Source organism: Suricata suricatta, chromosome 3 (assembly GCF_006229205.1).
Source record: "Suricata suricatta isolate VVHF042 chromosome 3, meerkat_22Aug2017_6uvM2_HiC, whole genome shotgun sequence".
Taxonomy (NCBI): Eukaryota; Metazoa; Chordata; class Mammalia; order Carnivora; family Herpestidae; genus Suricata; species Suricata suricatta.
In genome coordinates, this window is record NC_043702.1 from 82,532,111 (window position 1) to 82,549,312 (window position 17,202).

The following is a 17,202-nucleotide window of genomic DNA, read 5'->3' on the forward strand; positions in this document are numbered from 1 at the left end:
AAGATCAAGAGTCGGGCATGTAACCCACCCACTGAGACACCCAGGCACCCCTGAACTACATTTTTAACACACAACATGAAATATTTGTACCCCATCTACAATTGATATGACATGATCAAGATCTAGGTTTTCGGGATAGAATATGGAAGCAGACATAAAATCTCACAACTAATATATATTGGAAAGTTTTGTGTGGTGATTATATACCAATACAGACCAAGTAACTGTCAGTGTAAGGTAGTTTCAGTGTCTGTCTGACACCTTCTATTGTAATTCAACCATCTAATCATTCCCCTTCGTTAAGTGTGAATGTGATTTCACACTTTCACCTGGTCAGGTAGCTTTCTTATTATTTAACAGTTAAGTACTTGATAATGATTCCTGCTGTTTGGTGGGAATCTCTGGGGAAGTAAAACCCTTCCAAGGCCAACTGTCATAAAAATAAGGTAAATTATGTTCAAACCCAAACTTCAGATGCCATTCACTCTGCATGTGGAAATGTGTTGGTCTAAAACTCATGGCGGATGGAACATCACTAAGGTATGAAATGATTAACAAAATCAAAGAGAACTCTTGGGAGGCCCATAAACTCCCTCTGCTCATCCCGGCTTGCTGAGGTGGCCTACAAAAAAAAATTTTAATGACTCTTCCATTCGAGCCATAGCGTCTCTCTTCCCAGGAATCAGTGAGAGCTGTCATGATATACCCCACTTTGTTTTTGCTCTCACGATATAAATAACAATAGCATTTTTATAAATAGGCGATGTGGGTGGGAAGGGCAGTAAGGAAGCGCAGGAGCCTACCTTTATGCTATTGTGAGGTCGCAGACTGTAAAGCGGGGAACATAGGCAGGGTAATTGTTTGGTAGACTGGAAGGAGGATAATAAAAGCACTTGCACTACCAAAGAAAATTAAATGTGAAAAAAAGAAAAAAAAAACCAAGACCGATGGCAGTTCGAGTGTAGTGTATTTGTTTTTCGTTTTCCTAAATTAGTGTGCCAAGTTTTGTATTCTTTCTGTTTCCAATTTTGCTTTCGGTGAAGGTTTCTCGAATCTCAGCAATCCCACACATAAACATTTATCGTTATATCCATTAAGACTTAAGGTTTGAGATTTTCAACTATGAGGGAGAACTCAGCCAAAGATGCTTGAAAGATAAATACGTTTAATTAGGGGCAGAGGATGATCATTAAAGGAAGTCTGACTGCTGCAGAAGTCATTAACAATCTTAAATGAAATTTTTATTTTTATGATAGCCATTTACATGTATAATAAGAGCCAATGATTCTTGGGAGCAGTGTGACAGAAACAGAGTGTGGCGAGAACTCATGTAAGACATACTATTTAAATGAGCTGGTGTTAGCTATTCATATTTGTTAATGAACTAGATATGCAGAGCTATAAGAATGAATGTTCTGATGCTTTAAATTTTAATATCTAGAAATCAAGGGTAAGGACCAATTACTAGAATTTCCACCCTTAAAGGAATAATTAATAACGATATAACAAATGTATGGGTCCAAACTTCTAAAAAAAAAGTTTAATTTTAAAAAATTAAGATCAATAATTGAAAAACAGCCAAAACAGTCATGTGAAGCTGTAGTAGTTTGGGATCACGGCAGCTTTTCATGCTGGTCATGGATCATAATTCTAAATGTTTTTCATATACAATAATCCGTATGAATGCATTACAGACCCTGTGATTACCTGTAGCTAATGGTGCCTGTGATACAAATGAACAGGCTGTTCTTTGCTCTTACCTTTATGGTAAATAAACTAGCATTCTGGAGTCACAATAATTAAATAAAATGTAAATCCCTAATCTCATTTGGCTATTTGGACCACGAAAGTTACCCGGCTATTACCTGTCTAGTTCTAATGATTAGCGATGATTTATTGTTCTTTTTTTTATTGTTCCAAAAGTGCTCTGATGTGGTGCCTTGATGTCTCATGAAAAGAAATTGGTCTTAAAAAGCTACTCATTGTTTATCCTGACTCTTAGATAACACATTTTTCTTCTGATAAAATATTTTTCTTATTTATTGTTCAAAACACACAATATAGACAATAATTCTAATTCTGGTGCTGTTTTATTTAGTAGTGTTTTATCCCTGGTGCCTGGCTGTCTACCGTCGTACCTCAGCACATAGCTTGACTCTGAGATAAGCCCCCGCTCCTTTGCTCTTTCGCGCAGGCTTTCTGTGGTTTGTCTGCAGGATGCAGGTCTGGAACTGAAGAGCGCGGTGGAGTTCTTACTGTGCCTTTCCGGTTCCAGCACAATCAAAGTTTTGTGTTTAGAATTGTCCTTGACATTCTTTCGTCCCACAATGGGGTGGACACAGTGTGCTGGAAACCATGACATCATTATCATTGACACAGACTTAAATAAATCACCTGCATCTTGGCCTCTTTCTGCTTATTCAAGGATTCTTCATCTTAAGGAAGAAAGTGCTCTTTATTTTTACAAACCTTCATCCCAAGGGTGACTGGAAAACGCAAACTTTTACAAGTGTTTGAAAAACAAATATGCCGTGTGGTTTTAGACACAGTATGCTGAGTCAGAGTTGTCTTGGAAAATGTTTAAGGTCAGGCGTGAGGCAGAATGACAGCCCGGATTGCCATGAATTCAGAGGAGGTATTCTTAACCGAAGTGTTATTGTGGCCTTCTGAATGTGGATTCACGGGAAACTTAATCAAGTAGGCACATATGTGATATTTCAAAAACATACCTGAAAAGGCTTAGTGTTCCATTGTAATAAATAAAGGCTGATATTCCAAAGAGGAAAGGTTGGTGCTCCGTAAATTGAGGCAAAGTACATTCTAGGTAAAAGTGACACTATTTCAGTTGCATAATCTCCAGTAAAAGAGGGTTATAGCCGAAGTATTACCACAGAATGTGATACCCAGGTGCCAACTACACATTTGTATACCCAGCGTTTAATAATTTGGGAAGCAACCACCTACTGTAACTTCTCTTTACTTTTTCATAAGAAAAGGACAATGAGGAAGGAAGTGCAGCAGAAATCTTGAACATTACCACTATTATGCAAAAAAAAAAAAAATGCTGTTAACTGTTTTCCCCTCAGTGACTTGATCTCTCAGATGGAAAACTTATGATTGTTCTGACTCTTGGCTACCAGAAATCACATGAGATGAGTGAGGAAGAAACACACAAAAGCTATATTTATAGCCAGCACTGAACTTCTCAGAAATACCTTAATTTAATTCCTCCCAGAGACTGATAAAAATATCAGATGAGGGAGCCTTTCAACCGATCAATTATTACAATTGACAATACAATATGGCTCTATATTGAACTTTCAAACGTTTTATGCAAAACGTCCCTGTGAAAATATTCCTTAAATGAGAGAGAAGTCCAGGGCCAGGAACAAATGCAAAGTGCTCCTACGGTTTAAACAAAGACCATTCAAATCATCTGACTGTTATGGGGAGTAGCATTAAATAAGCATCTATTTATACATCTGTGTATTTTACCTTAGAAGGCCCATGATTTTTTTTTTAGTTCTGATAACATAAACAGAGAGGCTGCAGGGTACAACTTGTAAAACATATATTTTAATTTTGCTGTAACATTTGCTAGAACCTGTTTTTCTACCAGATAATTATGACGAAAATGTGATAAGCAAAGAATGGTCAGGATAAATTTGGGAATTTACAGAGTCCTATTTATAAAGTTTCTCTGGTTTTAAGTCAAATGATGATCAGAGAGATATTTATCCTGGATCATGTTTGGTTCTCATTAGCTTTGTTGTTGTAAAAATACGATTTTTTAAAGTCCGTGTTTAATTTACTGACTTGGAGGATTTTTAACTGTCAGCTGTCCTTCTCTGCCCTCTCACATACTCTATAATTTGCGAGGCAGAACATTCGAGAGCTCTCCTCTTTTACAAACCCCCCCCCAATTCAAAATCTTGCAATTTTGGAAAATAACCTTTTATCACCTATGAATCTTCAAGCTCTGTGTTCACATAGTTTCATCTTCCTCACCACATTGAGGTCTTGCTGCATCTATACGTTTCTCTTCAGAAAATGACTGCAATTATACACTGGAGCATAAATGATAAGGAAGAAAGGTATTTATGTAATGGTAGGGAAAGGCTTAAGGAAGGTACGATTTAGAAGTTTATACAAAACAGTGACACAGGTGTTTTCAAGACCTCTGGCATGTTTGTTTTATAAACTGGGAATTTCAGGTTTTGATACGTAGAATTAGGTTTTAAAAAGATCTGCCCGCACAGATTAGCCCCTATTGTAGCTCCTCCAAAGGGGAGGAAACCATGAGATTCTGACTGGCCACGAATCACCCAGAGTTCCCAGAGGCCCAGCAACTGCACGCCTCTTCCTAAGTAAAAGTCCTTAGTTGCTTTCGACTCGGATTGAAAAAAATAATATCTTTGCCCCTGTTTGTCCCTAACTGCCACCAGAAGAAAAGCCCTTCGTTTGCCCCAAATAAGCACCTCTGTTTTTCACAGCTTGCAGTAATGCTTAAAGTAAATAAGTTCTTGTGCAGCTAGCACTATCGGATTCATTCAATTGCCTGAACAAAGCTATTGTTTAGAGGTTCACAACAAGCCTTTTCTCTGTTTCCTTTAAAAGAATCTTCCTTGTTCCTGTGGTTGGCATGCTTAGTATAGTAAGCCTTTCTACAGTTTTCAAATGCTAAAGATAATTTTCCCCCACAGAAGAAATGAAGGAAGACTATGACACTATGGGGCCGGAAGCCACGATCCAGACCACAGTTAACAATGGTACAGGTAAGTTGTGTTTCCCACGCCAAGATCATAATTGTCCTGTGTCATGGGGATTTAGTGAGTCAGGAAAAGAAATACTGGCCCATCCATTTGTATCTCCATGACTTAACAATTAAGTCAGATGTTACAAGTCTCCTGTCTTGTTTCAAATCAAAGTTCTCTTTATTTTATTTTATTTTATTTTATTTTATTTTATTTTATTTTATTCAGCAAGTACATCTTTCATTCTTAACCCCCTGATTTCCCTGTGAAAGTTGACAAAACTGAACTGGATAAACATAATTTTTCAAAGCATGAGTTGGGCAAATTTCTGGTAGTAATTTTTATTTTAAAAGACCGCATAAATAATTTTAAAATTAGAATGTAATATGTCTCTTCTGGCCACCACTTGATATTAGTCATCGAGAATTCAAATGATATGCTTTGATTTAGATTGTAAATGTTTTTTTCAGGAAGACAAACCAAATTTCCATATACATTGCTCTCAAAAATTGATCATCTGAGTTCCTTTTTATTCCCTCCTCACTGTTAATTCTCAGTACCCTCCACCTCCTCTAAATAATGCTTTCCAGGAAGAAGTTTTATAGAAAATTGACAATTTCACTTCTTTTTAATGAAGCTAAAAACAGTACAGTAAGAAAGCAGTAAAGTGTTTTCTTTCACTCTGCTTCTGCTGCAGAATGCGATTTCAGGACAGTTGTGACATTGCATGTTCCTCCCCCAAAACTGAGCAGCGTCTCCCCTCGCATTCTCACGTCACCACTGCAAACGTACATTGACTCACTATGTTTATCTCTCTTTTTCTGGATAAGGCTAATTATTTTTGGTGCTATAAACAATCCTTTCCACTGCCATTACGAATATTAACCTAGGATCCAGCAGAAGGTTATCTCCCAAAACAAAACAAAACAAAAATCACATAACTATTTCCACTCAACTCACCAATGAGAAAAAGTCACAGTTTTATGAAGTTTTGAAATATAAATAATTCAGATGGTAGTCATATCCCCCTTGTGTTGATGCATATCGTAATAAACTGCTCATGCCATTCTTCTGGTTAGAATATTCTTATTAATAACTTACAAGGCACTAATTTACTTTCTTGGGTGTAAAATAAGAGAAATAATGAACAATTGTTGTAATGCTTCTTTTATTTCAGCATGTCAATGTAAGGTACAGAAATGAGACTGTGCAATATGGGATTAGGAAAAAGGTATAGAATTAAGAAAGAGTAGTCTTAGGGCTTAGGTGTAGCTCTGGCAATAACTAACTAGATTGTGACCTTGAGCAAGTCAGTTACGCTCTTTGGAACTCTGTTTCCCCACCCAAAAAATGAATAGATCACACTAGCTGCTTCTTGAGAATATTTCTATTTTCATGTTCTCTGTTGCAGGGTATATAAATAGCCATATGAAATAGAGGCAAGACATAATAACTTCATGTAAAAACATAATAACAAAGAGATACCATAAATTAGATACTTTCTATAATGTCCCAAGTCATGGGATCAAAAATGGCTTCATGTTTTTTTTATTAAAGATAAATGTCAAATTTCAACTTCAAGCATAAACAAACACTAATTCTTATCAACTTTTATAGACATTTGAAGTGTCACGAAAGTAAATTTATACCACAAAGTGACAATTTACTAGCTGTTTTATATACTTGAAGTCTAAAGTGAGATTAATAAAAATGATTCCTGTTCAAAAGATTTAAAAATCAATTATGAATGTACTTTTATCTGGCTTTACGATCTCTTTTTCTGATGCTACTTTCTCTTCCTTAGAGTTCATATGTATTCAGTCACTAAATAAATGAATAAGTATTCACTGAGAATCTTCTATGTATTCACCATTGGTGCGTGTGTGGTCGAAGATGGGTCAGGAAGCCTAAGACATGGTTATTACCTAATTTGGAAGATGAGACTAACATATAAGAAAAGACAATTTATCACAATAAGAAACATATGTGATAAATATGCAACAAATGGCAGGAACTATAATTATTTCAAATCACAAAAGTGGGAGAGATCTTATGGGGTGAGTATTCAGAAAAAGCTCCATGGCAGAGGCGAAATTTGAACAAAGTATATTTTCAGTGGTCATAGAGAAGTGAGGAAGAGCTTTCTAGTAGAAGAAAATGTGAGCCAATGAAGGACACTGTGAAATCTATTCAGAGGATAGTGAGTAAATGGATTTGCCTGAATCAGAGGGTCCTAGGAAGTGATTCATGGGAAGTAAAGCTGGACTTTAAAGTTGAAGCCAGCTGATGGAGAATGCAAAGCACCAGACCAAAGAGTTTGCGTCATGTCATACTACCATGATTTCTGTGGGGGAAAACCAGACTCTAAGAGACCAACTGAAGTCATTGTAGTTACTCAGGTGTGAAGTGATAAAACGCTTGTCCTAGGCTGGTGACAGTGGTGAAATTAGCAGCATGGTTTCTTCACAACCAGTTGAATCTCTGGGTAATGGCATCAAAATGGCTTCAAAATTACACATCTTCATGTTTAGAACAGGGCAATACTTGCTGCTATTTCTAGATAAAAAGAGGGAGAATCCCATTTTGAGAAGACCTTGCGCTAGTCTTCAGACATAAGTATCTTCATAGAAAAGTTACACATGGATGTGAATATGAGCATGTTCAATGAAAGTGAGGAATTGAAACACAGGATGTCAGGGCTGGAGATAGAAATCTGAGAGTGATGCAAATATATTCCGATATTTTTTAGCATCATGTGACTATGAAACTACCAATTGAGAGTGTACTTATTGAAACAGCTAGAGAGCTGAGGCCCAGGTTGCTGGTGGGTAGGGAGAAAAATAAAATTCATTGAAAGAAAAAAGATTAAGATAGAGAGAAAAAAAATTAAACAGCCTGAGGGCAAAGAAAGATTCAAAAAGTAGAGAATGGTCAATTCAATCAAAAGATGCAAATAATTACATTTGAAAGAATGCTGAACAAGTACATTGGACTTGCTAATTATGAATTTCCTGGTGACCCTCAGTTTACAACTCTGCCCCTTTAGAGAGTAAATATGTATTTCTTCACAACCTTAAGTTACTGCTTCTTCTCCCCAGAATCTTCTTGGTTGCTAAATACATCAGGAATTGAAATAAGACATCTTTTCTGATTGAAATTGCCTATTAATGGACCATCTCTTTGTCTCCACCCAAGTCCTACATGATCCAGCCATTGGCTGACCTTCTCTAGCCATCCCAACTTATAACAATAGCTTCTTCCAGTGAGTGCTCATGGAACAAAACATCTAACCTTGCCATAAATTTGGTAGTGTGTTGTTAATTAGTGTGCTGTCATTTCCAACATAGATTGCAAACTTTGAGAGCATGGATTGTTTCTAAGGCTACCACATTACCTATAAGAGAGCCTTAAATTTTTTTAACTTTACTTTTCAATTTTATTTTTTAATTTTTCAAAATTTATTGTATCTGACATACAAGGTTACATTAGGTTCAGGTGTACAATATAGTGATTCAACAATTTTATACAATACTCAGTGCTCATCAAAATAAATTCACTCTTAATCTCTTTTACCCATCTCCCTACCCACCTCCCCTCTGGTAATCACCAGTTTGTCTGCTATGTTTAGGAGTGCCTTAAAATTAACAAACTCTCAATAAATATATTTTTAATGAATAAATATGGAATTAATTTGATAGCAGATACCATTTTTATTTTCTAATTAAAGCGGAACCAATAGGAATTCGAATAGATAAATTCTTTTTTACTTTTTAATGTTTATTTATTTTTGAGGGATGGAGTGGGAGGGATAGAGAAAGAAGAAGACAGAATCTCAAGCAAGCTCCACGCTGTCACCATAGAGCCCAATACAGGGCTGAAACTCACACACCATGAGATCATGAACCAAGCCAGAATCAAGAGTTGGCCACTCAACCATTGAGTCACCCAGGCATCCTGGGGTAGATAAATACTAAACGGGTTAAGCAAACTTTCTGATGTTTTTATTAATGGGAATAAGTTATGAAGGAAAGACAAAGGCAAGGTCTCTAATACTTTTCTCTGAATATTCAACACACAAATTTCATTCCCAACTAAAAGTAAGGAAAACATCTCTGAGTTTCCTTCTCAGTTCTACATATCTATTGAATTGCAAAAATTAATTAAGTTCATGTAGATGGATAGAATAGTCCTTTAGAATCTGAAAGTATCTTCTTCCTAGTATATTCTGCTGAGTTAAAGCTGCAAGAAGCAATAGAAAGAGTTTAGTTGAATTCAACACAGATTTCTAAAATTGAAAGCTATCCTATAGAAAACTTTCTTAACTGTATTTTGATAGTTGAGGAAACTGTAAAAAGTGTCAAACAGCTAACTAGTAGCAGATTTAGAAATAAAATCTAAATTACCTGAAATAACCTTTCACTTCAGAAAGTTTTTTTCACTACTCTGAGGAGTTGTCCTGATAGAAGCTATGGTATCATCTAGATTCTTCCATCCTTCATCTAATTAGTCACTGGCTACTATCAATTCTACTATCACAAATATTATATATCACTTTTATTTCTCCCCATCATTTTTTTTCACTTTTGTGACTTAAACCCTCATCTTTCCTTTGAGCTATTATGACACCTGTTAACCAGGCTCCATTTCAATCCTGATTTCTTTAATTCATTGTTCACACTAACAAAGTTAGTAAGAAGCTGTTTTCCTAATACTTAGGGCAGGGGAATAATGGTAACTCACATCCCACTCCACTGCCTACTCAACGTTGTGTGGCTCTCCACTGCTTTCTGACTACATTGGCATTTGAGTTGAACTGATATCTTCTTGATCTAACACCATCTTGCCTTTACTACCACTTCCTAGTATATATTTCAGTTCTGAAGCACTGCTTATCATTTTATACTCTTTTGCCTTTGCTTATGATTTTCCACCAACCTAGAAAGCCGTTCTTCTTAGTCTGACAGCATCATATGCATTCTTAAAAGCCATCTGTACCAAGAAGCCATCTTATAGTATCTCACTCAAGATCTCTACTCATTCGTTTGAGGGTCTTCAATTAGAATGTATTAATTTTTCTCTCATATTATACTTAGCCACCTGTAGGTATGTTTCTTCCCATTAGATTCAAAGCTACTTGAGGACACAAATGGCATGGAGTTTTGGTCACTTTCTCACTATAGATTCTAGAATGGTCTAGGTCACAGAGTTTTTAAAGAAATTGAGGGAGCGAATGAGAGACAAACAATACTTGGACTTCCTTTTCATGTTTCCAGGTTGAGATATTTTGGACATCTGACATGAAATAACCAACCAGACAAATTTCATCTCTCATTATTCTAATCTCCCAAATGAGAAAGATTCAGTTACATTTGACTGGTCTCCAGCCTTCATGTCCTCCTCTGTTTGGTCAGTTCACATTCATCCTATAACCCTTTTCTCACTGGTCAAACTTCCTTCTTAGAATCCTTAATTGCTTCTTAGTACCCAAAGGACAAAATCCACATTCTTCAGACCAATATGAAGTGCCATCCATTTCATACCAACAGTGTTCCATTCTCATCAGACCAAATCCTTTGGTAATATCAACAATGAATGAATCACATGTACATGAACCTCTGAATCTCTGCCCATGCTATTCCTTGAGACCCTAATTTCTCACTCCCTTTCCTCCAGTTATCCAAACTCTGCCTACCCGTCTGTTCTTCAGGGCCAGGTCACATTCCATTTCCGTAATGCGGTCATTCTCAAACACCCTAAATCACATCAATCTCTTCCTTCTCTGAAATTCCACAGGCCTCAGGTGGACACGGTAAGTTTAGCATGTTGAATTGTTCCCCTTCCTAATGTTTGCACCCATTTCACCTAGTTAATTTTATAGACAAGAGGTTTCTTGAGCTGTAAAATAGGGTAGATTATCACACTCTCTACCTCATAGGATTGTTGAAGTAATTAAATAAATAATGTATAGATTAGCCTTAGTAAGGGCCCCAAAAATATTTGCTTTAAGAAAAGGACCATTCTTTGTTTGCCTCAAAGTGCCCAGTATGTCAGTGAATACATAGCACACGTCATGACTGGTATAATGAATGAATGAATATTTGGTGGAGAAAAAATGGACCCTGAGAAAGGAGGTCACAATATGGGAAAACATTCCCTGTGCTGGGGATTAAGTCCAGTATCTTCAGAGAGTGAAACCAGGATTTAAGTCCCTGAAATCAACTTGTTAAAGGCAAAGAAGAACAGTGTACAGGATCACTATTTTCTTTTACAACAAAGTTAGATTAGCAGCACAGCAAAGTTGATTTATAACAACATGAAGCACTGCAAACCCTGACTTATACTAACAACTTTCTACATTGGTTTTAATGTTCTTAAAATGAAAGAAAATTGTATGCTGTAACACATAAGACAAAGCATGCCTTTTTATAAAGAATCTTACATCTTCCATATTTTAATGAGATTCAAATTCAGAATAAAATTATTATGTAGAATTTTTGAGAATGTGTGGGGAAAAAAATCCCACTATTTTCTAAGAAGAATAGAGACATGGAAAAAACTTAGGAGCATTATAAAGCCAAGTGCTAGTAGTAACAAGGATCTATCTTAGTTGCTTGGTGATCATTAGCATTAATGCGGTTCCACGTGCATATCGAGACCCAAATAGGCCCCTGATGTTTTCCTCTTTGAATGTGTGTAAGTTATATTTATTCAGACAATCTAGTAGTCTAGTTATGAAGGGTCATTAATAACCACCTGCATCTTCTCTTCCTTTGCTGGGAAAAGAGAAGCACCTTACACCCTTACATCCAGAAACTGGGGTAAGGCCAATTTCGGTCTCCATTCTTAATCTTACATAATACAATAAAACTACTGTCCAAGAACTAATAACTATAGTCATTAAACATGCTTCCAATCTTTTAAGAATAATATAGGAATGCTTTTACACATGAAATTAAAATGTTTGTCTCGGATGCTGCAGATTACTCTAGAGTCAGATAAACAAATTTGAATTTTGTCTTTGCCGATTACTACTTACATGAACTTGAGTGGAAAGAATTCATTTCTACATGAGGAAAGTGGAGACTATGATTCCCTATGTACAAAGTCTCAGTGTAGGAACTAACTGGTATATTATTTTTGAAGTACCTGGCGCAATGCCTAACCTACACTAGATGCTCACCCTGATTTCCTTATTTTGCCAGTGGGTTTGCATCTCCAGGTAAGCTTTAAACCAGTTTTATGCACTAAGAAATAAATGGATTCTGAACCTCCCATAACACTGGTTCCTCATTAACTTCTTCTCTAGAAAACAAGATGCAATATTTAACAGATTTGTAATGGAGGGACTAACCAATCAATTTTGAGAGCCTCTGCCGATTAAATTTCTTTGACAGCTTAGAAAACTAAGTAGACAAGCTGTAAGACAAATGTCTTTTCACTGCTCCAACAATGCATTTGAGGTCAAAATATGAAGCTTAAGAAGGAATTGCTTAGTTTTCTATCTAATTTCATCTTTATCTAGCATCCTTTCTTAAAGGTAGAAGAGGATGTACAATGTTTATGTATCAAAGACTTTGCTTGATAACTGACTAGCATCAGGAATCATATGCTGTTTTTTCTTCCTGTCCTGAATGACAAACAAATAAACAAGTAATAAAACTTGTTAACCACTCAGATACCTACATTTATTCATTTCTGTCAGGGTATTTATTGTGTGCGGAATTTGAACTGATGTTTGAGAAAGAAACTGTAAGTAAATAGAAGATATAGTCCGTGTCCTTAAGAAATGCCAAATCCTGGGGCGCCTGGCTGTCTCAGTCAGTACAATGTGCAACTCTTGATCTCGGGGTTGTAAGCTGGAGCCCCACATTGGGTGCAGAGATTACTTAAAAATAAAATCTTTAAAAAAATCGTAATGACATGAAAGCAAAATTTATAAATAAATAATTAATGGCCTCATTAACTATTCAGATCAATAGTCACTTAGGGTGACCCTTCTAAGTTTAAGGCATTTTGTTAGACATCATGAGAAATACAATGAATAGTCACTGTCATTAAAGACTTAACTTCAATTGGGTGAATAAAACAATAGTAGATGAATAAGAAATGTGTGTAAAATGCTTAGCACAATGTTAGACATAATAAATGTTCAGTTGTTGCTAGCCATCATTATTATTGTTGTTAATATTATAAAATATGTGGATTAAGATGTTTTATTTGAAATACAACAAGCTATGTAGGTCCAAGCAAAAGGTGTTCAATATTCAGTGGGTTTTTAACAGTGTAGGTTCAAATATTGGAGACATGAGGATGAGAGCCTTAGAAAACTGCAAAATTCAAAGAACACTTTCGTCAGGAAAAAGGCTTGTTAAACATGGCTCTGTGCAAAAGAGGCATGGAGAAAGCTGAAAATGTAAAAAGAGACTGGGTAAAATGTGGAGTAAGTTATCAATAGTTGTGAGGAAGTAGCAGTCGAGAGGAGCCTTGGCTGTGGGCAGAGGCACATCTTTTTCAGCAATAAGTTCAAAAGAAAAATGGAGAGTGATTGTCGAGATTTTGGTCAAATTTAAGGGTAGTTCACAGAATTCACATCATATGGGTGTGTGCACTCTTTGAAGTAAGTAGGAAAAGAGATGATCGATGGCAGGTAGGGAAGAGAGTAGGCATGGAATCCTTAAGAATGGAAATTTAGAGTAATTGTAGCAGACAATGTATGGAGGTTCAATCCCGTCTTAAAAGAATATCCCATTTGGATAACATGGACTCAAACAAGTCTGTGCGATCATTTATGTTTCTTTAGACATTTTTGATACTCTAGGAAAGAACGGGGCTGGATTTTTGTTTGGCAAGGCAAGAGTGACACGAGAATAAGGGACAGGGATGGAAATGATTTCAAGCTCCAATGTGAACTGAGGCAAGTTCAAGCAGACCGGCGAGTGAAATGGACAGGGAGACTGGTCATCACAATGAAGGACCGGCATCAGAGGAGTGAGGAACGGGACGATGGGGAAGGGCAGAAGGTAGAAATCACAGAGAGGAAGTGTCAAGTTCTGGTTTGCAGGCAGGGCTGGAACGGTCCCAGGATTAGCTCTGCACCAAAGAGGGTCCATCCCTGCTGTTAGAGAGACTCAAACCCCTGTGAAGCCAGGATCCTGCTGGACTATCAGTTGAGCCATGAAGTTTCCCAGAATGATGGTAATAGCCTCCTGGGGTAAACATAACCATGGGACAAGTGTCATCCTACTTAAGCTATGCAAGTAGTGTCCTAAACCATGATGGCAAAAATGGGTAACTTAGGGCTTCAAAAAATTGCAATTACAAACTGGAGGTTTTTTTGAAGGTAGAGATTAAGTTTGCTCTTCTCCAAATTCCCTATAAATGTGCATGGTGTTCATACAGCCTTGACAGTTGACAAACAGGTTGTTTGTTGAATTAATGAATAAATGAGTAAAACCAATAAACGAACAGCAAATTAATAGCATAGGAACATTGGTTTGAAATGGTCATGTGAATTGGAGAGTATGTTGACCCATCCTTTTTGCTTTGTGAGCTTAGACAGAGGAAAGCAGGAATGGCTGAGCTGAAAAGGTCTGTGAGGGATGGGGTATTATTATGGCAGGATGACACAGTTCCATCTAATTTGAAGAAGCGGAACACGTGTAGGAGGGTATCATTAAGCATGTGGGGGGATAAACAAGGACATGTGGAATAGGAAAGCAAAATGAACCATGAATAAAGGTTTGGGGGGGTGGTTTTTTTTTGGTCTCTAGTCCTAAGTCAAACTTGAGACATTTTTTATTTACTATCACCATAACAGTTATTAAAAATTTACCTTTGTGAGGTGTTTCATAAAGTTTTTCCACACTGGGTGCCTTTAGAAACACAATTAAACATGAGAAATATCTAAATTAGGAAAACAAAATCATTAAATATTAGATGGAAATTGTAAATAAGCATCTTGAGTGGAGAATTTGAAGAACTTTGATGATGTTCTCTCTTTAACCCAATAGACTTGGATGTGGATCGCCCAGTGGAGGGAGGAGGGGATGAAAATAAGTGTATAAGATTCAGAAGAGCAGGAACATGAAAGGAAAAATTAAGGGAAAAAGTTCAAAGTTTTATCTTTTATTTATATTGAAGTCAGCATTCACCATGGCTTTCCCCCACACTAATTTTGTGGTGGTGTCATTTAGAACTATTTATAATGTCAGCTACGTTGTCAGCATCTAGGACCTCTTCAAATCATCTCAAATCAGTTAGGCATAACGCAAAACTGAAAAGATGGGGTTCTCTCTCTCTCGTTCTCTCTTTCTCTCCTACTGAGTCACTATGATACAGTGGAAAGAGTAGGGGTTAAGATCCAAAATCCACGAATGCTCCATCAAGCTCTTCCAGGAATTATTTGTCTAACTTTGTATGAATCATAAGCCTCATCTATACCTTAGTTGTATCATCTGTTAAAGGAGGAAATCAGACTAGAAATTTTGGATTCCACCCCACCATACCCTTTCTTCTGACGAATTTTTGCTGGGAAGCATGAACAAAGAAAACAAAGCACTGACTGAGCTAGCTGGCATGGGGGGACCATGGGGCAGGGGACTGTCCTGCCTCACGGTATTAGACCCAGGGCCCTATGTTTGGAAAAGGTTTGACTTTGGTTTAATGTTCTGCTGCGGTCATTGTGCACTGCGCCCCACAAGTTATAGAGTGTAATTAGTCCTGTGTATAGCTCACAAAATGCTTTAGGATAATAGCAGATCCAGCCAGAATGGGAAGGGGCAGGATTAGTGATTCACCACCTGAAGTACCACTGAGAAATGCCAGCTATATCCAGCTTTACCAGATTCTTCTGAGGTGTTTCCGGAGCAGTTGAAAGACTCTAGACCTAGACTGAAAATCTTGCCTTGGTAAGGAACACCGTGTGTCACGGTATAACTCCCCTCAATTGGTGATATTAATGATAAGGTTAGGAGGCTAGCAAGTGGTCTGGCCTCTTTAAATACAAATTCTGTGCATCACATCATTCTCAGAAGAAAGTGAGGAAAAGAGTAAGAGAGTTTCTATACCATTATTATCCTCTCCGTTTAATAACTCCTAATTCGTCTTATTATCTTTACATGGAATGCAAATTTAATCCTTTAACTTTTTACATATTTTTTAATCTTTTTAAAAATTTATTTAAGTAATCTCTAGACCCAACACAGGGCTCGAACTCCAACGCTGCGATCGAGAGTCACATGCTTCACCAACTGAGCCAACCAAGTACCCCAAATTAAGCTTTTTAAATTAGCTAGCTTTCTGATATGGGTAGCAGAAGCCATACAAGTTTGATCATAAGTTATTTCTCAGCAAGAGTTGAGTGGATGTGTGGTGTTAGTCAATTGTGCAAGATCAGTTTATGAGATAATTCAATTAACACCTAAATATTCAACAAGGAGAGAATCATACTATTATAAAGCATGTCATTTTCTTCATGTTTATAATATCTGTCATACTCTTATGTGTTGGAAGAATTTTGCCATCCAGTCACATATGTCATGTAAATCCTCATTTGAAGATTTTTAGTTAACTCCATACAGTAAGTTTTTAAAAATAAACCAGAGAGGGGCCCCTGGGTGGCTCCATTGTTTGAGTGTCCGATTTTGGCTCAGGTCAAGATCTCACTGTTCTTGGGTTCAAGCCCCACCTCAGGCTCTGTGCTGACAGCTAGGAGCCTGGAGCCTGCTTCAGACTCTGTGTCTCCTCTCTCTCTTCCCTTCCTCCACTCACTCTCTGTCTCTCCCTTTCTCAAAATTATAAATAAACATTAAAAATAAATTAAAACCAAAAATAAATAAATAAGCTAGAGAAAAAGAAAGGTTTTGAGGAGAGAAAAACAGATGTAGCACTTGGCAGGTTGGATAGGAGGGTCATGTTCAGACTATAGTCAGTATGTACCGAAAAGAGCCTGTCCCCTCCTGGCTAATGAACACTGCGGCTTTATTAGCTTTGTTTGCGATTAGCAGCGACCATCTCCATTTCACCAAGGGCTCCCACAAGAAATAACTGGTATCCCAACCTTCTTGAGTGTCTCCTTCATTCATTCCACAAACATTTAATAAGCACTGTTTCCCTTCTGATGTTGTCAGTGGTTTCCAGTCACCTCCAAAATCTTCATCTGTGTATATGTTGCCTATATCAGAAAGCTATGTTGCTTTGAGTTTTTAACTGAAAAGAATATTGATGGACGTCTTTAGGCCTAGCCGGTGAATACAACAGCAAATTGATTAGGGCAATTAATTAATTGAAAGTATGGAATTCTGAAACTTCAAGGATACCCCAGAAAGCATATACCAGCTCCTTTTACAGATGAAGGTACTGAGATTAAGAACCATAGGTTGCTGAGCCAAAATGGGTTGCCCAGTGACCGTGAACCTGGTCCATTCAGTTATTGAGCACTTGCTGTGTG

At 37.1% G+C, this 17,202-nt stretch overlaps 1 protein-coding gene across 4 annotated transcripts in view; it reads left to right on the top strand.

The window, feature by feature from the left end:
- ZEB2 (zinc finger E-box binding homeobox 2) overlaps positions 1 to 17,202 on the top strand; it is a 130,201-nt gene that overhangs the window by 88,310 nt on the left and 24,689 nt on the right. For all 4 annotated transcript variants that reach the window (XM_029934631.1, XM_029934629.1, XM_029934632.1 and 1 more), the window contains one exon: positions 4,704 to 4,775. In XM_029934631.1, coding sequence (XP_029790491.1) covers positions 4,704 to 4,775 — 72 coding nt within the window. The remainder of the gene's footprint in view (positions 1 to 4,703; positions 4,776 to 17,202) is intronic.